A 27,267-nucleotide genomic window follows, 5' to 3' on the forward strand; every position below is an offset into this window, starting at 1 on the left:
ATGAGCAAAATATCAAAAATCGTAATAAAGACAGGCTAAGTGTTACTGTTTTCTCCTATCCCTCAAGTTCCATTACGGCTCAGGACAACACCCCATCCAGCCATAGCCTGAAGGTAGGGCAACCTTCAATAATTCAAGTCATTATTAATTACTACTTAATTACAATCAATTACCCAATTATTCTGAGCCACAGAACTGGCTTGGCTCACTCTCTGACTGTCTGGCCTTCAGTCAAGGCCCTGGAAGGGTGCCAGGAGGGAATGTGTATTTTTCTAACCCCGTTCATTTCTTTCTGCTCTACAGACACCTAATCACAGTTGCTACCTAATCACAGCCTTCTTACCTCATCGAGGACTCCGAGGGGCAAAGCTTTTCCTGTTCTTTTATAGAAACATAAAGTGCCAGCAAAGCATGGTTTTTACCCAAAAGAGCACTAAGCAGACTTTGCAGATGTTACAGACTCCTCCACTTCTGGGGAAGGGCACACTGACCTTGGCATACCTTGCTTCAAAAATAGGCAACAGCAAACAGCGTGCTCATTCCATCTTTTTCCCAGGAGAAGGGAAAATCCTTCTGTGATGAGGTCAGCTGGGTTCCCTGGGGAGAGCTTCCCTGCGGGCCTTTCTTATTACTATATCGTGGGATTTTGTGGGTATTAGTTTATGCGTGTAAAGCATTTCACGGTGCACATTCACATGGAAATTGCGAGTTAAAAGGAGCAAAGGTAACATTTAAAGCGTGGTTTCAATGCAATGGTTTTATTTGACAGGGGACAATTCATCTGCTGATACCATGGATTCTAAGTTGCTCTATTGAAGTAATCACTAGAGAAAAATAGAATGTTCTTAGCATGTAGGTTTTAGAAAATTTCTGCTCTCTTCTCAGTTTGATGTAACATAAATGTTGTTCTCAAACACATAAATCGAGGCATCACGGAATAAACTTAACCTTTGGCAGATTTGTTTCTGAAAGTACCTGCAGAAATCTGTTTCTAGCTACTAAAAAACTCAGAGACCGGAAGGAAAGGGGGATCCCTCGGATGCCAGGTGGTGTATAGGACTTACAGTAAGTTTAGCATCATCCATTTGTAAGGCGATGTTCCGGATGAGCTTCACAACGGTGAAGAAACTGGCTTTGAAAGTTTTTTTCTTTAATTGAAGGAATGTTGCTCCCCACACTTTTCTTTTTTTAAAATACATTTTATTGATTTTTTACAGAGAGGAAGAGAGAGGGATAGAGAGTTAGAAACATCGATCAGCTGCCTCCTGCACACCCCCTACTGGGGATGTGCCCGCAACCAAGGTACATGCCCTTGACTGGAATCGAACCCGGGACCCTTCAGTCCGCAGGCCAACCCTCTATCCACTGAGCCAAACCGGCTTCGGTGCTCACCACACTTTTCCCTTTTTAGATTCATGTGTTTACATGAAAAAATAAAAGTGAAACACTCGGATTATATGGGGTGTCCCCCCCCCCAAATGTATACACACACTTTGAATAATTTTAAAGGCAGTGTTTACTAAAATACATTTCATTTTCAAAATGAGCTATCAGCTGTTAGCTTATGTATACATTTTTGGGGGGACACCCTGTATATTTGTGTCCAGTAAGCAATCTGACTACTCTCAGACCACCAGGCTGTGAGGGAGGTCCAGCCAGCCGCACATGCTCCAGCTTTCACAGGCCAGGCACCTGACATGTGAGGGAAGAAGCCGTTATGGACGCAGGAGACATGGCATGGAGGAGGACTGAGGAACCCAGCTGACATCCACCCAGAACTGACACTCCAGAGGTATGGCTCCAGGTGAGCCATCTGGGCCAAGCCCCGTTGCTAGATACACGCCAGCTGAGGCCCTCGGCATCCTGGAGCAGGGATAAACGATCCCCCGTGTGCCCTGCCTGATTTCCTGACCCACAAAATTGTGAGCGTTATAAAATGGCTGTTGTTTTAACAAAATGCCATGGAGGCCCAGATACAGAAAGCAGAGGCACAAACAAGAATAAAGAACACTAAAAAATAAGGAATAGTTATAACAGTTCTCCAATTCTGATTGTTGGTATTCTCAATTCCACTTTTTATTCATTCATTCATTCAAGAAAACTGTATTGAGACAGCTACAAGGCAGAGATTATACTTTGTGCTGGGGATTCAGAAAAAGGATAAAATAGGTCTGTTCTTGGGGAGTGTCTAGTTTAACGGGGGTGTCAAACAAGTAAACAGTTTCCATGCCGTATGACTCGGGGCTGCTCTTCCGTAAGGGTTTGCAGAGAACTAATGGCACTGAAGATGCAGAATCTTCCAGCCTTGAGGGGATCAGAGAAGCATTGCAGACAAGGCTCTGCTTGAGATAAGCCTCAGAGAACAAGTAGAATAAGCCACAGACACAGACAATAGTGGGGTGGAGGCCTGGGAGGGGTGGGTGTGGGTTAGAGGGGGTCAATGGGGGGAAAATACAAAGGGGACATCTGTAATATTTTCAACAATAAAGATAAATTTTAGGAAAAGAACAAGTAGAGGTTTACTAGTTGGCCAAGGTGGGGTGGCACTAATGCTATGGCTGCAAAGAACAGGGCAGTTTGGATTTGGACACTGTGGTCTCAGTTTTCCTTTGCTTCTCCTGGGAAGAATGCTGCTTGCATAACCAATTTTTTTTTTTTTTTTTTAGAGAAGTATTCTATCTGTGTGGTAAGTACGATTGAGAAGGAACAGCTCATTGGGTGTGGAGGATTAGTCAACCTAGGCTCATAGAATGAGCTCCCTACAGAAGCCTGGCCTGCTCAGCAGAGGAGCCAAGACCTTAGATGTCCACTCCCCTCACCCCTACCCCCACTGCAATGCAAACGAAGTTGTTGGTTTGTTTTTAAAAGCGTGCTTCCTGGTCAAATATGACTTTTTAAATTTTTCAATTACAGTTTATACTCAATATTCTGTATTAGTTTCAGGTGTCAAATGTAGTATGACTCTTAAAATAGGTTTCCTGGCTTCTCCATCCATCCAGTTTGCTGTCCTAATCCCTTCTGATAGAAAAATTCTAGAGGTACTTCAGGGTGGATGCTATGCTGTGAGGATAAAAACAGATTTGTCTCGCCCAGCCAGCATGACTCAGTGGTTGAGCGTCTACCTATGACCCAGGAGGTCGCAGTTGAATTTCTGGTCAAGGGCACACATCGGGTTTGTAGGCTGTAAGCTCAGTCCCCAGTGGGGGATCTGCACAGTAGGGCAATAGGGTCATCATGAGGAAACGATTGTCCTAAAGCCTATGAGCATTGTTTCTAGGGGACAAACTTGGTTAAAAAGACTTCTTCAAGCTTTGCCCTGCTGTCAAGTTTAATGAAACTCCTACAGCGTTTCTAACATCAGCTTGATCTGAGGAGGCTGCTGTCAAAAAGGCTCCTAGAAGAAACAGAGGAGAATAAGTTAAATTATTGCAAGAAAAATGGTTCTAACTTCAGTAAGGCAGGGAAGGGGGGGGGCAGGAACTGAGTGGAGGCAGGCAAAGCGGGGGAGGGGAATGGGGACACCTGTTAACAATAAAAATCAATATAAAATAAATATTTTTAAAGTAGATGGAAGGCAACGTTTTCTAGCAAGGGAGAAAATGTATGGAAATCTTATCCTTTGTAAATAATATGGAAGAAGCAGTTTGAAGCTTACAGACAGTGTGTGCTTGGGTAACAGCATCTAGTCGGGGCTTCCCTGGTTAGTTCTGGGTTAATTTGAGGATAAAACCAGCAGCAGAACTTGGTATTATTGTGAGGGTTGGGGGCAAATGTGCCGTAAGAACCGAGAAAAGCTAATTATCCTTGTTGCCACTGACTGCCAATCATTACACAGCCTTCCTACCAATAATCGAGTTCAATGAGCCTGGGAGTGTTCCAGAAACCGAAACCGAAGTCTTGTGAAACGACCAATTCTAAGGTTGACTTGGGCTTCCCTGACATCGGCTTCATGCAGTTACAATCACTTTCAGAGGATGTGTTCAAAACTAGACACTCCTTTCTGTTTTAAAATTGTTTTGTGCAAGAATGGATACATGTAAAAAAAAAAAAAAAAAGAAAGAAAACGATTCTTTTCAGAATTTTCCGAATGACAAGCTGGTTGATGGATTGGTGTTCTGAGTTTGCAGATTTTGTCAAAGAAAAAAAAAGATAAATTGAAAATATTACAGAGAGAGAGAGAGAGAGAGAGAGAGAGAGAGAGAGAGAGAGAGAAAATCTGGGAACTCCTGCCATGGAAAAGCGAATCGGTGACTCCCTGCGTTCCTGGGAGGGGCTCGCTGGGTCCCTGTTTGACTTATGAGGAAGTGGCAGGGTGACGTGTCCTCGAGTCTCATTGAAGACACACAGTCAGAGCTGTTCTGAGAGCTGGACCATGGCCCCCGGGGGCCGCTACGGCAAGTTGCCGGCGAACACTAACACGTTTGGAAGGCAGAGAGGAGGAGCATTTAGTTTCAATAACGGTCAACTAATTAGGGTAAACTAAGTTCACTCCTGAGCAATACATCACAGCAGTCAGCTGTCAGACCCAGTGAATCCGACTTGCTAACCTAGACTGGCTTCTCACTAACAGGGGCTCCGTAGAGCCCAGTGGCGGCGGGCTTCACTTGGCTTCCCGCCGGACCCGAGAGCTCCGGGCGGCGCGCGGTGAATGGACACCCGGGTCCGCAGCGCGCCGGCTGGGGGCGGGGCCTCTGGGGAAGGGGCGGGGCCGGGCCTTCTGAGTCACGCCTCCTCTGAGAGGCGGGCCGCGGTGGAGAGGACTCTGGGCGCGATTGGTCCCCCGTAACCACGTGATCGCAGGGCGCGTTCCGGTTGGCTGGTGCCAGCTCGGACAACGGCTTTCAGTTGAGAGGCGGTTGCGGGCGGAGGAGGAGCCTGGGCTGCGCTCTCCTCTCGCAGTGGTTGTAGTTTCCAGCGCCGGTCTGGTCCCCACCCCTTTTAAATAAGTCGGGCTGGGCGCAGCCCTCACAGACTAGGCAACTCGGGGGAGGCGGTAGCAGCGCGGCGGCGGGGGGTGCGGCCGGGCCCGGAGCCCTGCCCGGGGCCCGGCGGCCCGGCGGCCGGGGCGGACAGCGGGCGAGGCCGAGCCTGCCTGCGCGGCGCAGCCCGGGGCTGCCGGTGCCGGCCGCGCCATTGTTGGGGGAGGGGGCACTGCGGAGCGCGGCGGAGCCGGGGGTCGAACGGAGGCGGCGGCGGCGGCGGCGACGGCGGCGGCGAGGAGTGTCTACACCCCATGGGGAACACTCTGACCTGTTGCGTGAAGCCCGAAGCCAGCCCCAGCATGGGCCGGCGCTCGGGGCCGGCCGAGCCGGACTACGAGTCTGAGGTCTATGAGGCGGCGGCGGGGGACGCGGTGGCGGTGGCGCCTTCGCCGGCTGCCCTGGAGCCCGCCGAGTTGGATTTGGGCACCGGCGAGGGCCACCATCTGCAGCACATCAGCGACCGGGAGATGCCGGACGGTAAGGAGGCGGTTGGCGGCGGGGGCTCTCGGGGTGGGTACCCCGGCCTCCCGTCGCGCCCAGGGTCCCCCGGGAGGGAGCTGCCGCCTCGGGCTCCTTCCTGCCCGGAGCCGGCCCCGGGGGTGGGGAAGGCTGGCTCTGCCTGGCGTCCCCACCCCTCATTCTTTCCCGGTCCTGCCGGGCCGATCTCCCTCGGTTCTTTCCTCAGTTCCCGTTCTCAGCCCACATCGCCGGGGACCCTCCAGTCCTCGGTCCTGCCAGTTGATGGCTTCATTTAATGCCTGGTGGGACTTTATGAGGACTTTTGGGTATATGTTCTCCCCTTGGCTCAATGAAAGCGTGAACACCGCAACTTCGGAGTGTTCACCCGATCTCCCCTGTCGTTACCTACCCCGATGGCGCCCAAGGGAAGGGACCAGGGGAGGGCCTGGCGGTACCCTGGCCTCCCACCCACGGAGGTGGTTGGTTGATACCCGGGACAATTCAGACGCAGACATTTTAGGGCTGGTTATTTAAATTCAGAATAGAGACTGGCATAGGAGGGTCTATATGTGTTAAGTAGGCAGTTTTCAGTTAATAGAAGCAGCTTTCTTTCTTCCAACTATCATTTGAATACGGGAGGCAAGAAAATGTGGAAGAGGGAACTTAAAAGAACTGAAAGATGTGAAATGTTAACTGCCAGTGCCGTAGAGAATACGTGTCCCCCCCGCCCCGCCCCAAAAAGGAGAACCCACGGCGTCTGATTACTTTAAATTCCCACTTGGATACGACTATCTATGCCTGGTCTCCCTCCAGTGACTTAACAGACTTCACTTTCACATTGTCTGCTCTAAGGGAGAGATGGGGTGGTTCAAGAGACTGTTGGTCAACGTTTCAAAAGAGAAAAAGCAAACTTAAATGGAGACTTTAGTTTGTAATAGAGAGGTTTGGGAGTGAAGATGCCAGGTCCTGCGCAGGAATGTTTGTCTCCATGGTTCTCTCTCCTTCCTCTCCCCTCCTGCCCATAGGATCCAGTTCACCTTTAAGAATGTTGAGTAAAAGTTGTCAAGACCAAACAGCTGGGTAGGGTGGAGGGAGAAGAGAGGAAATGTCTGTTTTAAAATAATTCTGGGTAGCAACATGGCTCATAAAGCCTGTTCTTTGAAGTAGAAAACAATGAGGTATGAGATGTTAAAGGCCCATTTGTTTCATTTAAATGCCAGAGGTTATTTTATTTCATAGAGAAAATGTTTTATAGTTCTTAATCTACTTAAACTTCAGTTGAGCTTTTAATTTCTTTAAAAGTTAGGATAATAAGCCTGTGGATTCACCCAGATAGTGGATTTGGCTTTATAACTGGGAAGTACTTCCTTTTCAGAATATTCAAATATTGTAGGAAAAAAAGAACAAATTATGTGAATTAATTGTACCTTTAAACACAAAGCAAGTAAGTGCTTGTGAAAACTTCTGCTCTTAGGTGCTGTAAGGTAAGCCTCCTAGTGATTTTACGAACCAGTTAGTAGAGGGGTAGTGTTGGGTGAGAGACCAAAATAGGAACTATTCTTTTAAGATTTACAATACATTTTCATGTATATCTCATTTGCCCCTTCTAACTGCAAATAAGACCCATGCATATGTTCTCCCTATATTACCAGTGAAGAAAGCAAGACTTAAGAGATCTGAAATGAGCCTGGCTGTGGTGGCTCCGTGTTTGAGCATTGACCTATGAACCAAGAGGTCACGGTTTGATTCCCAGTCAGGACACAAGCCCAGGTTGTGGGCTTGATGCAGGAGGCTCTCTGTCCCCCTCCCTTCTTCTCTGAAATCAATAAAAATATATTTCAAAAAAGAGATCTGTGTAACACAACTACTGGACAGAAAGGCTGACATGAAGGTGATAGATACACCAAGTTTAGTTCTTGTGGTGTTTAAAAACCTCTTTAGAATGCAGCTTATCATCATCCTACCCAATCCTACCTAATAAAAGAGTAATATGCAAATTAACCATCACTCCACAACAATATGACAGCGCCCATAGCCACAAGATGGCGGTGCCCAGTCCTCTCAGCTCCGCCGGAGTCCCCCAGGCTCAGGGAGGGCTGCCGATGAGAGTCTGCAAAGTAAGTGGCCTGGCGGAATGCTGCCCAGAGGACCTCCTGACCCTTTATAAAAAACAAAAATTCACTCCCCATGGCCGGATCCCCTCCCAGCAGCGGCAGCCTGGGGTCTCAGCCTGGGAGGGGCGCGCACCCACACTGCGTGATCCCCTGCCAGCGGCGGCAGCCTGGGGTCTCAACCATTGAGTTACACCAGCCAGGCAGATATGGAGGAATCTTAAATGTTACTTTTAAAAAATATATATATATTATTGATTTTTTTACAGAGAGGAAGGGAAAGGACAGAGAGCTAGAGACATCTATGAGAGAGAAACATCGATCAGCTGCCTCCTGCACACTCCCCACTGGGTATGTGCCCCCATCCAAGGTATATACCCTTGACCGGAATCAAACTTGGGACCCTTGAGTCTGGAGGCCGATGCTCCATCCACCTAGCCAAACCAGTTAGGGCTGTCCAATATGTTAACCTTTTGCACTCGGATGTCGAGTTTGACTCGACGCGGTTAGCATTAGAATAAAGGAATGGAAGAAAAAAGCAAGCAAGTGCAAAGGGTTAAAGAAAAAACCCTATCTAATAAAGAGGGAATATGCAAGGGAGGTCATTTGGGGGTGACCGGGTTGTCAGAGGAGGACAGTTGGGGATGATCGGGCTGGCAGGGGAGCAGTTAGGCATCGATCAGGCTGGGAGGGTAGTGGTTAGGGGGTGATCAGGCTGGCAGGCATAAGCGGTTAGGGGCAATCAGGCAGGCAGGCGAGCTGTTGGGAGCCAGCAGTCCTGGATTGTGAAAGGGATGTCTGACTGCCTAAACAGGTAGTTGGACATCCCCCGAGGGGGTCCTAGATTGGAGAGGGTGCAGATTGGGCTGAGGGACCCCCCCCGCCCCCCCCTGCCCCCCCCCCAGTGCCTCTAGTATATAATAAAAGTGTAATATGCAAATTGACCCTAAGGGCAGAACAACCAGAAACGCCTGGTTGCTATGACATGCACTAACCATCAGGGGCCAGACGCTCAATGCAGAGCTGACACCTGGTGGTCAGTGCGCTTCCACAGGGGAAGCGCCGCTCAGCCAGAAGCTGGCTCATGGCTGGCCAGTGCATGGGGCCAGGCCTAAATCATTAGACATCCCTTGAGGGCTCCTGGGCTGCCAGAGCGATGTCTGACTGCCAGTTTAGGCCCGATCCCCTGGGGAGCAGGCCTAAGCCGGCAGGTGGACATCCCCCAAGGGCTCCTGGACTGCAAGAGGGCACAGGCCGGGCTGAGGGACCCCCCCCCCCCCCCAGTATTTTATAATTTCTTCATAGAGTGAGCCTATCTTAACTTACTCCAGTCTTGATTTTTCCATCAAAATTATTTTATTTTTTCCATACCATTTATGCCCTCTTCCATCAACATTATTGTACAAACTCAGAAGCAACATTTACCTCTCTTCTATATTTTTAAAGATGTATTGATGTTAGAAAGAGACAGAGACAGAGCTATTGATTTGTTGTTCCACTTATTTATGCATTCATTTGTTGATTCTTGTATGTGCCCTGAGGGAGATCGAATCTAAAACCGTGGTGTATTGGGATGATGCTCTAACCAACTGAGCTACCCGGCCAGGGCTCCGTTCTATATTTCTAAATTCCTTATGATGAATAAGAATAAAAGAGTAGAAGTCATGAAATAGCATGAATTTACCAGGTAAACGAGTTGATATATTTTAAAGAGTTTGTTCTGGTGACTTCAAATTGAAGCCAAGAACGCCTTGTATAGAGGGACTTTCAGAGAAACTGATAAGAGAGCAGGTAAGGTAACAAGGGTTAAGCATAGGACTATGATCAGGAGTGTTAAATCAGAAGAGTTGAAAAAATAGAGTTCATGAGTATAGAATTTACCTTTTTATGTTTAACATGATAGTTAAAATTTCATTTCAATTTGTTTTTAATTTTGGGAAATTCAATAAAAGATACAAGAAACCTCAAATTTCAGCATTTGCTATTAAGTTTCCATAGAAACAAGGTCAAAACACCAAATATAAAGACAAGCACATTGAAAGTTTTCTTTTAATGTCTTTATTTCAGACAGTTTTATATCAATTTCCCTGGAAACCAAGAAATACCTACTTATTTCAGCTTTTCTACAATGGAGAATTGAATTATTTGGTTACTTACACAAAAATCATACATGAATGATGCTTTGAAATACAAGAACATGATTTCTTCAAGCCATTTCAAAGAGATATTCCAAGACTTAATAATAATTTTCTACTACCTTGCCTTTATCTAACAGTATTAGTATATATAATATAACTGATGGTAGTATCAGTAACACACACACACACAAACACTTAAGATTTGTTATCCAACTTATTACTCATCACCTTTTTATACAGCCTTTTATGTTCTGACCTTCTGAGCTTTGCTCATTTCCTGGCTAAAGGTGTTTTCTCAGATAACCCCTTGCTCCCCCTACCCCTAGAAGTGAGTAGGGAAGGAATTGGCAATATTATGTGGAAAAACCTCTGAGCAACAGATCTCTCCTCTTTCCAGTAGCTATTTTAAACCCTCTTTTTTGCTTTTTTTATATGACAATATTAATAAGCATTTGATGTAAAAGATTTAGAAAATCCAGAAAAGTCACTCACTTATACTCAGAATATCAAGAACTTTTATTAATATTTTGGAATTGAACTTTATGTATGCACATAAACACATTTTGTTTGTTCTATGAAAAGGAGGTCACTCTTTATATGCTGCTTGTAATGTTTTGTTATAAAGAGAAGTAATGACCTATAGCTCCAGGAATTGCGTTTGACACCTGGAGAGTGCTCCAGGATGCATTTCCATCCAACTGCATGCCCTTTCATAACTATACAGTGTACCATCAAATGGTCGGACCATCATTCATTTACCCATCCTTTATGGTTGACCAACTTTTAAAGTGAAACCTCTTACAATCCCATAATAATGCTTTATTCTGGGGGCACAGATAAAAGTGGATTCATTGTACTTCCCTGTAGAATTCAGCTAGTATTCTTTCTTATAACTTAACTAGAGGCCTGGTGCATGAATTTGTGCACGGGTGGGGTCATGCTGGCCCACCCGGCGGGGGGGGGGGGGGGGGGCGGGTGCAGGCAGGTGGTTGGCAGGCTGGCCCCGCCCCCTGGTCGAACTCTGGTGGAACTCCCAGTCAAGGGGACAATTTGCATATTACCCTTTATTATATAGGATTAGGATGTCATTTTATAGTTAAGGCATTTTAACATTAAATGTTCTTAGCCCAAATTAAAGTAACCATTGATTTTCACTGGACATTAAACCTCTTTTTGGCTTTTGTGGTTCTTATGTCTTTAATTCTGAATAACTACTACTCTAAGATCTGAAAGTAATGCTGATCTTAGATGATAAACCAAAAGATAGCATTTGATGAAACTATAGAAGATATAGGAAAATTGGGAGAGACTTGATTGGTTTTAGGTGCACTGAAGTGGTTAGATGTCTATTGGGCACCATTCCAGATATAGGACAAACAGTGTTATACAAGACAAGCCCCTACCTGTAACTTAGGTCCTTACATTCCAGAGGAGCCTTGGGCAGACAACACATGAACAGGCAAGAAAGTCAGGGTGGTTAAAGACAGCTGCTCTCCTTAAGTGACATCGAGAGGGAGCCATGTGAGGATGGAGGCGAGGCTTCCATGCTGAGTTCCTCAGATGGCAATATGCCCTAGTGCAGGCAAAAGGACATAAGGACATGGGGATGGTTGCAGCAGAGAGAAGGGATATGCACAGTAATTTCTTGTGTGTGCATGTTGAGGGGGCAGTCATGATTTGCTTAATAGTTTTCAGTCTTACCTTTGTGATAGTGAAAACAGTGTAGTCTCATTTATCAGTCTCCTTAGGCTCCAAGGAAAAGTTAGTGGAGAGTACAGAAATACTGTGTGTGTATGAGTTTCTGTCTAATGGCTTAAATATCCTTTCTATCGAATAGCGATGCAGTATTTGTCATTAGCAAAAAGTACAAGTTATATACAAAAATTGTTTTAGGCTATAAACAAAATACTTTATAAAAGTCTCATGCGAATTGACAACATTAGGTCCCTAGTGGGTACAATACATACAGTACCAGTACATATAAATGATAGGCAACTCACCAAAGTGGAAATAGCACTGTTAACTGTGGCCAAACTGTAATCAAAGAAATGCAGATTAGAGAGACCCTGAGGTTCCTCATTCACATCACTGGGATTTTTTTTTTTTTTCCACATATCCAATGCTGGAGTAGGAGCTAAAACTGGTATGATTGGTGGCATTATACTCTAATATGCCGCCACCCTTTTTAGAAAGCAACTTAGTATTATATATTGAGCCATGAAACTGATCTAATCTTTTGGTCTAGTCATCTTATTTTGAAGATCTTTCCTACGGAGATTTAAAAAAATTGTTTTAAAAAACACCATATGTGTAAAGATTTTCCTTACAGTATTATAAGAATAGAACTTTGTACGTACCTAAACCCCAATAGGAGATTGGCTAAGTAAAGCCTAGGAATAACACTTGATGATGGGCCATTATGTCTTTAAACAGTCAATATGCTGCAATGAGGTAGAGATCGCTTGTAACACAATAGGAAATAAATTGTACACCGATTACAGCTTTCTTTAAAAACAAAGTACATATAAGAAAAGCAACTAATAGTAATGGTTGTGAGTATATGGGTAATTTTTATATTTTTTAACCTTTTGCACTCGGATGTCGAGTGTGACTTGACACGGTTAGCATTAGAATAAAGGAATCGAGAAAAAAGCAAGCGAGTGCAAAGGGTTAAGTTTCGATTTTTAAATTTATTTAAAATATTTAGGAATATTTCCCCCTAAACAATATGCTTATATTAATATGTTGATTTTTTTCAATTTGGTTATTTTTACAGAAGATAAGGATATAGTCTTTTTCCCCCCGATATTATTCTGTATTAGTTTTAAGTGTACAGCAAAGTGGTTAGAGAATCATGTACTTTTTAAAGTACCACTGCTTCAAAAAGTACCCAGCTGGCCCCATCCATACATAGTAATCACAATACTATTGACTATATTCCCAGTGCTGTAATCTACATTTCTGTGGCTATTTTGCAACTACCAGTTTGTACTGCTTAATTCCTTCACCTTTTTTTTAACCAACCCTCCAACCCCAATTCCCTTTGACTGCTGTCAGTCTGTTCTCTGTATCTATGAGTCTTTTTGTTTGTTTGTTTGTTTTGTTCATTCGATTCTACATATAGATGAAATCATGTTGTTTTTCTCTGATTGGCTTATTTCACTTAGCATAATACCCTCTTTCTATCCATGCTATCTCAAAAGGTAATATTTTCTTCCTTTTTGCAGCTAAATAGTATTCCATCGTGTAAATGTACCACAGCTTTTTTTATTCACTCATCCACTGATGGGCACTTGGGTTGCTTCCAAATCTTGGCTGTTTTAAGTAATGGTGCGATGAACATAGGGGTGCATATATTCTTTTGAATTAGTGTTTTGGGTTTCTTCAGATATATTACCAGAAGTGGAATCACTGGCTCATAAGCAGTTCCATTTTTAATTTTTTGAGGAACCTCCACACTGTTTTCTATAGTGGTTGCACCAGTCTGCATTCCCACCAACAGTGCATGAGGTTTCTCATTTCTCCATATCCTTGCCAATATTTGTTTGCTGATTTATTGATGATAGCCAGCCATTCTGACAGGTGTGAGGTTATATGGGTAATTTTTAAACAAAGCATTATGTTGGCTCTTACAAATTTTGGTTTATGATATTTGTTAAAGGAATGAGCAAATGGCTTTTACCTGTTCCCTCCTTCAGTGTGATCATCCATGCTGCTGATTAATCAGGTCTCTTTTAGTTGCAAGTTGAAGGAAATCTATTTCAAAATAGCTTAAATTTTTTAAAAAGTATTGGCTTGTATAACCAGAATTTACAGAATAAAAATCTTGATCCAGGAATTAAATATCTTCTCAGAACTTGTCTCAGTTCTGCTCTCCTGTTGATCTCTCCTGAAAAGGCTTCTTCCTCATGATGGAAAAGGGAGCATCACAACTCCAGTCTAGCTGAGGGTCCTGAGCACAGCTCTGTCTTTCCCTTTGGTTCTTGGGAGGTCCCAGGGCAGCTGTGATGGGTTGGACAGCCCTGGGGCATGAGCCCACTCTGGAACTCTCTGTGTAGGGTAGGGGGATTCCCATATTTTTTCTTTCTTGTCACGTGGGCTAGTTTTGCTTTTTTTCCCTACATGTTGTCATTTTTTTTTAATCCCAGCCTTCATGATTTTGCGTGTGTGTGTGTGTGTGTGTGTGTGTTTAAGCCTCCTCCTTCTTTGATTATGATACTTTTCCTGGACTTCCCATTAAAAATTTTAGGCCCTGGCCAGGTAGCTCAGTTGGTTAGATCGTCATCCCAATATGCCAAGGTTACCGGTGTTCAATCCCCAGTCAGGGCACATACAAAAATTAAACAAAGAATGCATAAATAAGTGGAACAACAAATTGAGGTCATTGATATTCTCTCTCTCTCTCTCTCTCTCCCTCCCTCCCTCCCTCTCTCCCTCTCTCCCCTTCTCTTCTCTCTTTCTCCCTTTTTATGTCCCTCTCCCCCTTCTCTCGCTCTAAAATCAATCAATCACTAAATTATTTTTTAAAATATATTTTTATTGATTTCAGAGAGGAAGGGAGAGGGAGAGATAGAAACATCTATGATGAGAGAGAATCATAGATCGCCTGCCTTCTGCACATCCCAGATTAGGGACCTAGCCTGCAACCTGGGCATGTGCCCTGACCAGGAATTGAACCTGGGACCCTTTAGTCCAAGGGCCGACGCTCTATCCACTTAGCCACACTGGTTAGGGCAATGAATCATTAAATTAAAAAACCTTTATCATGCCATAGGCACTGATACATGATGTGGCTACTTCCGCAAACATTTCTGCTTATTTTTTAGGTTCAGATGCAATATATTTGCTTTATTTTTCGTAGGAAATAGTCTTGAATCCTTTCAGAAGCCTGAGGTTAGAGGCAGCTGTGGAAATCTCTGCCTGTCACTTTGTCAACTGAATAATTTATTTTCCAAGTAGCTAGCATTGTCTCATTTTTTAAATATGTGGAAAAAAGCCTTTAAAATAACTTTATGGGCCTTTTACATAAAAATGTTGAATAGAAGTTCCAGAAGCAGTTTAATAAACTTGAAGGAATTTCCTTAAAAAACAAAGAAGTTGGTTTAGCTCTATAAATTTCCAGTTTTGGCAGTACCAATAAAATGGATGGTTCAGATTCCTGTTAAACCAGGAAGTCCCAAATTATGTTTGTGCAAGATTATAACTGTATTACTTGGAGGGTAAAGGGATTCTAGTTAGGTAAATTTGTGAAATGCTGTTAGACATGATTCATTATTGGATTGATTAGTTTTTAACATAGCAATGTGCATTTTGATTCCCTAAGTAACAGGGTTATAGTGTGTTTAGATTTGACCACCAAACATCCTTTTAAAAAATAGAACCATTATTATGTGGTTAGAGAAATAGTGCCTTAACCATTCCTCTTACCAGGATGTTGGTCCACTTTCTTATAAGATTGGTTAAGTGGTGTGAGTTGGACATTATTGAGTACCATAGGGGATTTATTTTTGTTTGTTTTAATGATAACTTTATTATTTTGTATGGTGGCAAACTTTGTTTAATGGAAATGTAAGTACCTTTTTTGTATTCTTGCTGAAATAGATTATCCCACCTTCGTGCAAGGTGGACTGCAGGCAGACCTACACTTACATAGGTACAGCACAGTTTTTTTTACAAGCAGCCCTATGACCAGCTCCAGAAAGTATTCTTATTGAAGCCCCAAAGTAATTATGTGGCATAGAAGGAAGAAGTAAAACTTTTTAGCTTTGGAAATTGAGGGCAAAAAGTTTAAAAATCACTTTTATAAAAGTATTAAAAATCACTATCATGAAAGTGTTCCTATTAATTGGAACATTGAACTTTTATGCTTTCCTTTTAAATCTGCCATAATGAATAGCCGCAAATAAACCACAGCTAACTAAATAAGTTCATTTGTTGAATAGAGTTAGAATTAGCTTAAATGTCTAACAAATATTTGCCAAAAACAACTAACTTGGTTTTAGCATATTTAACATATTAGTTTGTATCTGACAGTAACTGGCCACAGCGTGATTTGCTTCTTGAGACTGACTGTTCCTGGAATGTGCTAGTAATATCAGCATAAATGAGAGGACTACGTATTTTTAATCAATAAGTAGGAGGAAAGCACATGATTCATGTAAAAGTTGCATAAATTATTTGGGTGCAAGTTTTTTAAAAAGTCTAAGACATAGCCTGGTTTTATTCCAATGTATAAAGAGATTCTATAATTTTGCATTTTTTTTCAGTAGAATTTTCATATTGTTGCCTTTACTAAAATTGGCTTGTTATCATTACTAACACTGTTAAAAGTGATTAATATTGATGTATAGCTCTTTTTAAAATCATATGTTTTTCTACTCAACTAAATTATCATGTCCTTTTCTCTTCTTTTTATACAGAGTTAGCTTTGGAATCAAACCCTTCTGACCATCCAAGGGCAAGCACAATTTTCTTGAATAAATCTCAAACGGATGGTAAGACAATTATTTTTTTCCTCTGAGAAGTTTGAAACTGTTTTTGTTTGCATATTAGAGAAAGTATTCAGTGAGGAGAACTGGTAGGCTATCTGTTTACACATTTTGCCACCTCTTTATCAACACAGTCAATTGGCCACATGATTGAGATGTGGTCTGTTTGGAGAAACAGCTATGTCCTTTTCCCCTTGCTCCAAAGAGCATACATTTTAAAGATGAGTGATAGGATTTAGGTCCCAGTTAGGTTTTCATTTTGAACAAATAAAAAAAATAAATTTATATATGAAGATTGAATTTGTGATTTTTGCCCCACTTTATATAGTGCTCAACCAAATGATGCTATCTCACATCCAGATTCATGCTACTCAGAACTTTTAAGCTATTCAAAATTTTCTCATCGTAATGTAATATTGTGCCAAGGTACAGCAGAGCAAACATAGCCCTCTAGGGTTGCCCAGAAGGTTAGCCTCATCAGCAAGGGTACATTTCCTGTATCCTGCTTATTTTAGGACTAGAGGCCCATTGCATGATGATTCGTGCAAGAATAAGCCTTCCTTCCCCTGGCTGCCGGCACCGGTTTTCCTCTAGCACCTGGAACCCAGGCCTTCGCTCTGGCCGCCACCTTCAGTGTTTGCTCTGGCCGGAGCGCTGCTCCTATAGCTCCCTCCGCCCCCGCCGTCTCCCTCATAGCAGGCATCCTGCCCCACCCTGCCAATCTGCGCCTGCTTATGCAAATTAACCTGCCATCTTTGTTGGGTTAATTTGCATACCCACTCCTAATTGGATGGTGGTCTCGTCACGGATATACGGTCAATTTGCATATTTCTCTTTTATTAGTGTAGATGATCAGAACTGTAGGATTTTAACACTCCTGTTTGCCTGATTATACTCCTTTATGTTATGTTAAATCTAGTTTACTTGCTTAAAAAGCCACTCATGACCAGTTTTTTTAGTTGACTACCACAACAGAAGTACAATAAGTGAGGTTTCTATTTTGTTTGAAGTGATACAGTAAAAAATGGGGGTTTCTAACCTGCCTTTTCATGGTGTATGTGTATTTTGCCTGTCTTGAGCCGATGATTTTTGGTTAGAATTGCTGTATTTCTCAATTTCTTCCAGAGCCATGGGCTGCTCACATGAGAGAAAGTGGCAATAGTAAAGGAAAAACTATCCCATGCCTCTTTCTTCAGTCCTAAGGAGTGTGTGTCTATGATGCCCGTTCTACAGTAAAGAAGGAGTGTGGGAAACAACACCCTCTTTGGAGCTCTTGTTCTTCTGGCCTTTGTTAGAGCAAATAGATTTTGGGTGTTGTAGATATATATGTTCAATTAGGTTAGTACACGTTTTTAAATTTAAATTTAAATTTAAATAGGTTACTTCCCAATTGAGTCAAGACATTTATTTTTTAGTAAGGTATTTTAGTGGATTACCAATAACTGGTCCAGGATGGTTCTGGAAGTGCTGGTGCAAATAGGGATTAGTGCCTGGCCAGAAACTGGTTCTTAGAGCTGCCACTGTTAGATCCTGGTGGTTCAAGTAAGGTGAGAATAAGTATAGAATTAGAACTACTACTGGGTAGTTGTTCAGACATGTAACAAGTAAAATTTATTAGCTAAGTTTCTCACCTGGCCTGATTTGCTTTGCCTTTTCTTCGGTACATGGAAAGTCTTTCATTTGTACCTAATATAGAATATCTGTTAAGTCAAAAAGTAAAACTAAGTTTTTAGATTTACTTTGTGGAGCTCATCTTGCCAAGTGATTTAAATTTATAATTTTTGTTAAAAATTATTTTTAAAATGGAATGGAATTTTGTCTCATTTTGTATATTGGTAATCTGTCACATAATCAGCAACTTTTATTTTTCTAAGGCATTTGTATCAGAATTGATCAGTTAATTTTTTTTTATTCTTAGTGCGAGAAAAGAAGAAGAACAACTATGTAAATCATGTAAGTAAACAGTAAGAAACTAACAGTTTGAAATAAAAATTGTGATGATTTCTAGAAAATATAATGGACCCAGTACCGTTAGTATGGACATCTCTTTGTAGATTTTATAATTCTCTTTTGTTTTCATAATTATCAAATATGTAGTCAGGAAGTCTTTAGCTTAGTAATGCTCATTTTTAAAGGGTTCTGACATTTAACTTAAGTTTCAATAACATGGTTGTGGTTTAAAGATCTACCTTAATTTTTTGGCCTTAATTTTTAAATCTTATTTTTTTTAGAGTAACAAAAGTGTAATAGCTAAGTTAATTTTTAGCACTATTTATTGACTTCCTGCCATAGCAGGTGAAACTTAGCTTTCTTCACCATGATCTTATTTCCCTCCCTCTGTTCCCTCAGCATGTTACACGGTTTTATTAAATCAAAGAATCAGTGTTTACATTATTAGGACTATACAAATTTTTTTTTACTATTGAGCCTTATAGTTCTCTGGCTGTGCCACTTCCTTGGATACCCTTCATTCTTTTTCTCAAGTATAACTGAAATCTAGGCACTTTTATACTTTTCCAGGATAATCTAATCCCCCTCTTCCTAGCCAAGACTTCACATAGCCAAATGCAGTAAGTAGGCTGGATTCCCTGCTGCAAAAAAAGAAAAAAACGAAACAAAACACAATCCCCCCCCACACACACACACACACATTTTTTGTAGCAATTTGACAAAGATGACATCAGACAGAAATACTACATTTATGCTACATTAACTTAATACTTATTCATTTCTATGTGTGTGGAATTAGTTTCCTGACTATATTCTCTTGCCTGTTTTCTAACAACGATTTTTCCTCCAAATGTTGTGACATTTGTCACCTGCCTATCAAAAATATTTTCCATCTGTTTTATCTTTTCCTTGGAAACAACCTTCCTTAGCTTTTTATCATCCCACTCTAGTATAAACTGGTTTTCCCTAGACCTGCTCTGTGCCTGTTTTCCTGGCATATCTCCTTGAAGTCATCTGAGATCTCACATAACTGCTGTCTTGTATTGGATCCCCTATGTCCTAGATTCTGTGTTTTTCTCGGTCTTGTTATACTCCCTTGTTTTATTGGAGCACGTTTCCCATGGAAAGAGTACATAGGCAGAAGTTTTTAGAGATCTGGCCTTTCTGAAATGCCTCCTATTTGAAGTATAGAAGTCTCGGTTGCAACTAATTTTTGCAGTGCCAAACCATTTCCACTGTTATTTGCGGAGTTGCTCTTAAATCTGTTGACGTTATGTGATACATTGCATATTACAGTTTTAATCATTTCCCCCCATCCTTTTGGAAGCTTTTATTTTTAAAAAAATATATTTTATTGTTTTACAGAGAGAGGAAGGGAGAGGGATAGAGAGTTAGAAACATCGATGAGAGAGAAACATCCATCAACTGCCTCCTGCACAACCCCCTACTGGGGATGTGCCCGCAACCAAGGTACATGCCCTTGACAGGAATCAAACCTGGAACCTTTCAGTCCGTAGGCCGACGCTCTATTCACTGAGCCAAACCTGTCGGGGCTTTTGGAAGCTTTTAGTACCTTCTCTGTTCCTGGAATTTTGAAATTTCATAGTTGGTTTGGTATGTACCTTTTCATTTTTTTTTTTATGGCCACTAAGCCTGCAGATCTTCACTTATGGCAGTGAATTTAAAAAATATATATTTTCTGTATTTTTTCTAGTATTTGTATTACTCAGAAGTTGGAACTCTTAGACCAGTATTCCTGCATGAATTTCTAACTTTTTCCCCTTCCTGTTTTCCATTTCTTCTTGTTCTACTTCCTAGAGATTTGTTTGACTTTATGCTCCAATCCTTCTATTGAATTCTTTGTTTTGTCTATCTTTTTAATTTATTGAGTTCTCTTCTATTCTGTCATTTTTTTATAGCATCAGTTTTTCCACCAATGCAATTTTTTGTCTTTCTGAGGTTAAGAATTTTTTTTTAAAGTTTTCATTTGCTCCTGTATTTTGTCACTTCCATTAATTTCCTTCTTCCTGTTTTGATCTCTGTTGCTTGTTGGCTTTCTTCAGATGTGTGGTGGTCCCTGGCTGTATTTTAAGATGTAATTGGAAGCACCAGGAGTGAGCAGGACTTCTGTTAACTGATAGTCCTCATTGCAGGATTTTGGGATCAAGCCTCTGAATTTGGAACCGGCCTTTGGTTCTGTCAGATACACTGGCTTTCTTATTCTTGTCCCAGCCACTCTCTATAAGCACCAAGTTTGTGCTTCTTCTGTTCTGCCATGTCAATTATCACTCCTTTATCTAGTCTTCAGCTTTCAAACTTTAAAAATTACATGCTTTTTGTCCTATATTGTCTATAACCTTTTTTTATGCCTTTAATTCTAATGAGAATTTCTGAAAGGAAGGGGGAGAGGAAATAGATTTGTTGTCAGTCCATCATGTTGAACTTAGATTTACACTTTAAATATAAGTTGTAGCCTGGCCGGTGTAAGTCAGTGGTTGAGCGTCGATCCATGAACCAGAAGGTTACCAGTTCAATTCCCTGTCAGGGCACATGCCTGGGTTGTGGGTTTGATCCCCAATAAGGAGTGTGCAGGAGACAGCCGATCGATGCTTATCCCTCATCAATGTTTCTACCTCTATCCTCTCACTTCCTTTCTTGCTAAAAAAAAAAAAAAAATTATTAAAAACATTAAAAAAATAAATATAGGTTCTAAGTTTAAAGTTAAAGTTTTAATTCAATATAATGATATTAATTCAGAGAATATTTTTGGCTATACCTATAATTAGCATACTACACTTTTCTACTAAAGCCTTAAGAATTATATTCAAACCATGTACCCTGCCATATTGTCCCATTAATATGCAACATAGATGGAGTACTTTTCATTAATGCAGAAAGTATTAGACATTTTTTAGTTAATTAAAAGTCCTTAATTCTTAATATTCACAACTTGTGAAAAAGTAGAAAAAAGTCAACGGCTTTATTTTTTAATGGGTTAAGATGAGGCAGTGAGCACAATGGGTGGAAGCAGAATTTCAACAGGTACTTGACCTTTAATAGTAGGGTTTGGATTGTGACTTATTAGACTTCTAGGTATGATTATTTTTCTAGTCTTTGCCATTGAACCGTAAGTCTACTTAGTAAGCCCTTCACTTTCTTGCAAAGATTGTAAAAGTCCATCTATTCTGTCATTAGTGTTAAATGAAGGTAAAGTATGACTCTTTGTCCCTGTCTATCCTAGTGACTAACTTTAATAATACCTATGAACACTAAATTTGTTTTGTATTTGCATTTTTTTAATGTTTGTCAGTGTAGTGTATTTGAGGTTGTAGGCCAGCAACAGTAAGGCTTTAACCGTAAAGGACATTTGTCTTAAGTTTTCAAGCAAGATAAGGGGAAATGAACCTGCTTGCACCAATGTATCCAGGCTTTGCTCAGAGGCTTAATTCTGCCACCCTGTAGTGAATACTAGATACTTGATCCTGAAAGTTTGAATAGTTGGGAGTAGGCCTGGAGTGATGAGCAAGTGTTGAATGTATCTTTGGCTGGATCTATCCAGTATACTGTAAGTTGCTAATTTACTAAATGAACCCCCATGAGGCTATAAGCCCATGTCTAATTATGAATATTAAATGATTTAGCACTAATATTTTCAAAGAGAAACGAATATTTATAAAAGAAAAAAATTTAAATAAAGTGGAGCAAATATCACCCAAGCTTTACCAACTCATCTGTATTTTGGTACATTTCCCCCCTGTTCTTTATATTTCCCCAATGTATAAGTTTTAGTCATAGTTAGAGTTTGTTATGGTGTATTATATGCCACATTACACCTTAATATTAGTAACCTTAAAAGATAACCTTCCATTTAGAATAAAAGTATTTGAATGAATTTTCATGCTGTATTTGTTTTTTTGAGATCCCAAAAGTAAATTACGTTAACTGCATAGCTTAAGTAACAGAGTTTTAGCTATAGTTAAAGCATTTCTAGCTTCAGGGAGAATTTGTCCCTCCAAATAGTACTTTTCAAAAATGCACTGTCTGGAACTTTTGGTTAATAATAAGTGGCTTTGCAGTGAAACATCTGAAACAAGTGAAATGGTGTTTTATATAATATGTAGATATTTCTGATTATTGGCTATTGGCAATTTTTAAATGTTCTGTATTTTAAAAGGCATCAACTAGATTTTGTCCCTACCCCATATTTTGAGTATTTGTGGGGCATACTGATGGGAAAGAAGGGCAGCATGATAAAACTATTTTATATTGATACAAGGAAGGAAGGCTCATCTGAATTAGTTTTTTAAAATACAATAAAACCAAGCATATTAAAATTGTCACTATTCTGTAATAGTAAAGAATGCTACTTTTACTTTCAACGACTTACAGTGACTGGGATTAGTTATTGGCCTTTAAGGAAGAGAATTGTCCTAACATAGTATAGGCTATTTCAGTATTTGATTATTGCTGTATTATTGGGCTTTTTACAAATCAATGGATAATTCCAAAATAAATGGATACTTCTAAAGTGTTTTGAAGATAGTTTATTCTCTAGAGGGCCTCAAAAAGTTCATTGTCACCTCTCCAATACAACTGCAGATAAATTCTAATTTGTATCTGTAGTTAAGATTTACCTTCCAGTTGTAATTAATTTTAAATAATTTTTCAAACACTAGTTGAACTTCTTTCTAATTTGTCTCAGCAGCTGGAGGTAGGAGAAGAGACGAGTCCTCCCTTCCCTAGAGAAGTTTACTTTTTAATGAGGGGGATTCCCTGTAAGCAGTTCATGGAGTATAAGAAGAATCTTAATGCTTAATTGTTTGACATTTTAACCAAGGAAAAAACACACTTTTATAGGTTTAACTTACTGTGACATTTTCTTCTATTTCCCTTCCCCTTCAGGTATCTCCAGGGCACCTTACTAAAAAATATAGCTCATGCTCAACTATATTTCTAGATGACAGCACAGTCAGCCAGCCTAATCTTAGAACCACAGTACAATGGTGAGTACAACTAGGTTGCCAAGGGCTGAGTGACAGACCCCGTTATACTAAAAGCATCCTAGCCACACATAATTTCATTCATTTGATTGTCCTTTTTAGTGATTAGGTTAAGCAGCTGATGCCAACTATATATTGATTTCAAGGACCTAAATATGAATTTTCAATTTTTATTTTAACCTTAGAGTGGATGGAAGAAAGGAAGGCCAGTTAGCAAAAAAGAAATCCCAGAAAAAGTACTTATCTTTACTTGATAACATTTCTGTTGTTAAGACATTGTTGAACATAATAAAAAGAGGTACTTTTTATTGGATGTTTCTAGGAAAAAAAGTATTTCTTTATGAGACATAAACCTAAAACAGTGAGTACTACTTTGGAAGCTACTCTTGGAAGGAGGAACAGCTTGTCCCCTACTGGCACCAGAGTGTATGTGCATTTAAATTTAGTTGGACTTCGTCAGATTTTCCCCATTATACTCCCCCCCCCCCCCCCCAACACACTATTTCTGTATAAAAATTCACTTCTCCTTCCGATCCCCCAAAGAGGGGGAAATGCATCAAATCAGTATATATCTCCAAGACCCTAAATCAATCCATGTATAAGAAAATCACAACAGAAAAAAAGGAGAAAGGTGAAGTTTTGGAAACATAGCCATAGTCAGGTTTATACTTAAGCAAACATGAACAGCGTGTCATGATGATGAAAACTTCATAAATTTCTGGGAGCACCACATAGTCCACAATTGGTGGAGATGCACTTTAAAAATACCCTAATACGAACCTTTCAAGCATATTTAAAAGGGAACTAAACCAAAACAGGATGTAGAGCTTCCTGACTCCCCACTGGAGCTGTCCAAGGAACATAACCAATGTCTCCTTGGAATATGAGTGTTTATTTTCCAGAACACAGTTTGGAACATGCTATCTGAAAATATTGATACCCTCATCCCTAATTTTATTTTTCAGTCTTAAAAACATAATTAGCTCATAAATTTAATTTTGCTTCTAATGTACCAGCTTCTTTGCTAATTAAATTATCAGTACTTTAATTAAAAATAGCAAGTTCACAATCATAATAATATAACTTTCTTCTCTTACTTATAACCATAGTTGAGATGAAATTGTGTTTCGGCAAAAACAGCCTCATCTCTCTCTAGAGTCCTGAGCTTTGGCACCTATTGAGTAATCACTGAATATTTTTATTCAGCCAAGACACTAAATCATGAGTAAGAAACCACTCGACTTTGGCTACATTCTGTAGATTCTTTTGAATTCAAAAGATTCTGATGTTACAGCATATAATTCAAGAGTAGTTTTAAAGATTAATCTTGCTCAGACAAGTAGGTTTCATGCTTATTTCTCCAAATTAGTCTAATTTTTGAAAGTACAGTAAGTTTTAATTTGATCTCATTAAGTTTTGAAAATGATCATTCAGTACATTCACTATTGGTGAAGTAAAGGTTGACTGAGAAAATTAATAGAGCTACTTGGCTTTTAGGGATGATTTTGAAAAAGGTTTATCATGGGATAGTAGTACATTATTCTCAATGGGGTGGGTGAGCCTTATTAGAATCACTTATGCAACTTTTTTCCAAAATATATGTCTCTAAAGCATGCATCTCCCTCCCACTCCCTCAACACACACACTCACTCTCTACAAGCCTTTTGATAAGCTGAGGAAGGCTCTGAGGCATGATTATATGAACAAAAGCATCCAGGGTGATTCTGATTATTTTATCCATCACTATTTATCTCCTCTAGGTCCTCTTCCCCCTCCTCCCATCCCCCTTCACCCTGTAACCAGTAGGATATTTGGCATGATTATATGAAAAAAGTATCCAGGGTGATTCTCATCTTAACTCTGATTCATATGTTCCCAAACTTTGATGCAGATTGCAATCACCTGGGGAGCTTTAAAAAGAATCCCAAGCCATTTAAATCAGAACTTCTAGAGGTGGAAACAGGCAGTTTTTAAGGCTCCTCAGATGATCCCAGTGTACAGCTAAGCTTGGGAACCTCTGCCTGGTTAGCCTGTAGGGGAAAGAACTGCTTCTAGTTATTGGTGGGACCTTGAGCAAGTCAGTTGTAAGCCTTGGTTCCCTTCTGTCAAATGGGTTGTTGAATTAAATGTTATCTAAGGTTCAGTGGTCATTTTTAGCTTTGAAATTTTATACTTTGAATTCTGTGATTTTTCAAATCAATTTGAAGATGAAACTGAAGCACTATAGAAGTATCCATCTTTGATGCTAACAATGGTATGGGCCTTTTTTACAAGTGCTAATATGTAGACCAAGTTATAAAATTCAGATTTGCCTTCCCTCAATTATTTTGAGCTTCATTTTAGACACTTGAGGACAAAGAGGAGAAGCATATAATTTAACAAAGAAAACCCCTTTGGTGTGTGGTACACAATATCTTTGAATAACATACAGTTATTCAATTAGGAATACAGCAACTTACATGTTACATCTGAGGATTTACATCTCATTAATATTTCATTTAGGCTAACTTGGAAGTAACTTATTAGTGTCACACTGTAGTATTATGCTGCATTGTTAGCACTGCTTATTTCAGGATAGACTGTTTACTTTGTGGGTTCTTATATTTACTCTTAAGATTTTATTTGATATAGAGCACGTTATTTGCCTTTACAGAAATGATGGAAATGGGTGGGTAGAGGGATAGTGAACTAAATTAACTGAAATGCAGAGCCTAACAACCTTCTTTAAAAAGCACAAAAAACTACTATATAGCTTAAATTGAAGCATGTGCACAAATATAACTTGTACAGAATGAAAGGTTCTATGGGTGAAAGGGCAAATGATGGGAAATATGTAATAACATATATTATAATAATAAACCCAAACATGTCTTCTAACAGCATATTACTTAGCATTTTGGTTTTCCTATTTTTGCTAAAAACCAAAGAACTAAAACAAAGGGACAAGTTCCCATATCATACTGTTCTGAATGAGGATTTCAAGGCCACTGGGCAGCTGGGAAGGTCTTCCCCCACCCTAACCCCTTTTTAAAAATGTGTTCGTACCTAACATATTAAAATCAATTGTTACAATTTTTTTTCCCTCCACAGTGTGACGTTAGCCATATATTACCACATAAAGAACAGGTGAGTTTAAAAACCTGTCTCGTTATTCTAGCAGTAAATTTACAAGCTATCAAGTTTAGTGTTAGGTAATAACTATAGACATTATTGGAGTGAACTGTAGAGTGCTTTATTACATTATTGGAGTGAATCATTTGTTTTTGTCTTAGGACTCTTAATGCTTACGTTATTGTGGATCCCAAAGAGTATTTGTTTGTATTAGAAATTAAAATTGAGAATTTAAAAATAAGTCCATTGTGTGTTAAAACAGGATTTTTCTAGCACTCTTGAAATTTTGAGCTAGATACTTTTTGTGCATTAGAGGATATTTAGCAGCATCGCTGGCCGCTCTATGCCTTCTACTCAATAGATGCCAATAACAGCCTCTCCTTAGTCCACATTGTGACACTAGAAAAATCTCTCCAACCATGACCAAATGTCCCCTGGGGGACAAAATCACCCAATTGAGGACCATTGTATTAACATAATTATTTTTTCGCAACAAAAAAATGGAGTGGAAAGGGTGTCATTTATTTACATTTTTGCAAATCTCTTAATGTCTGGCTTAATAGAAGACAGATGATTTTCATGTATGCTTTGTCTTCAATCATTTGCAATTAACTTCAATCATTTGTTTTGTAAAAACCAACATGAAGAAGACCCAGTCTCATGTAGTTACATAGCTACAAAATTGTGTATTTCTAAAGCCTTCAAATAATTGTGGATATTCTTTGATACCATGCCAAAAGTCCATAAGTGCTGGACTAATTCCATTAGTTACAATGGAATTTAAAATCATATCCACAAACTTATAGTAGGTAATTTGTTAAATTAATACCCATTGATCTATCTTGTTATGTTTAATGAATGTTTTATTTGCACATGATTTTATTATAATATTATGTATTGGTCATTTGGAAAGTATTGGTTCACATTTCTTTATAAAGTGGCAAAAGCTCACTTTTGTTAGTATCACCACCAATCTTAAGTATTGAAAAGCTGTCAAGCTCACAAAAGAAGGTACATATTTTCCCAAA

The 27,267-nt window shown here is 40.1% G+C and overlaps 1 protein-coding gene across 4 annotated transcripts in view; it reads left to right on the forward strand.

Moving 5' to 3' along the window:
• The first annotated feature begins 5,019 nt into the window (after positions 1–5,019).
• Positions 5,020–27,267, forward strand: part of CCNYL1 (cyclin Y like 1) — a 37,480-nt gene continuing 15,232 nt past the window's right edge. For 2 of the 4 annotated variants that reach the window (XR_013814055.1, XM_079781730.1), the window contains exons 1-5: positions 5,023–5,459; positions 16,110–16,184; positions 18,097–18,131; positions 23,031–23,131; positions 26,219–26,254. Coding sequence is in view for 3 of the 4 variants with exons in the window: in XM_079781730.1 (XP_079637856.1) it covers positions 5,234–5,459; positions 16,110–16,184; positions 18,097–18,131; positions 23,031–23,131; positions 26,219–26,254 (473 nt within the window). In the remaining variant the exon portion in view is untranslated. Of the gene's footprint in view, positions 5,460–16,109; positions 16,185–18,096; positions 18,132–23,030; positions 23,132–26,218; positions 26,255–27,267 lie in introns of all 4 variants that reach the window. The other 2 variants (XM_079781731.1, XM_079781732.1) reach the window with 2 other exon arrangements.

The sequence above is a fragment of the Cnephaeus nilssonii genome, assembly GCF_951640355.1.
Source record: "Cnephaeus nilssonii genome assembly, chromosome: 10".
Lineage (NCBI taxonomy): Eukaryota > Metazoa > Chordata > Mammalia > Chiroptera > Vespertilionidae > Cnephaeus > Cnephaeus nilssonii.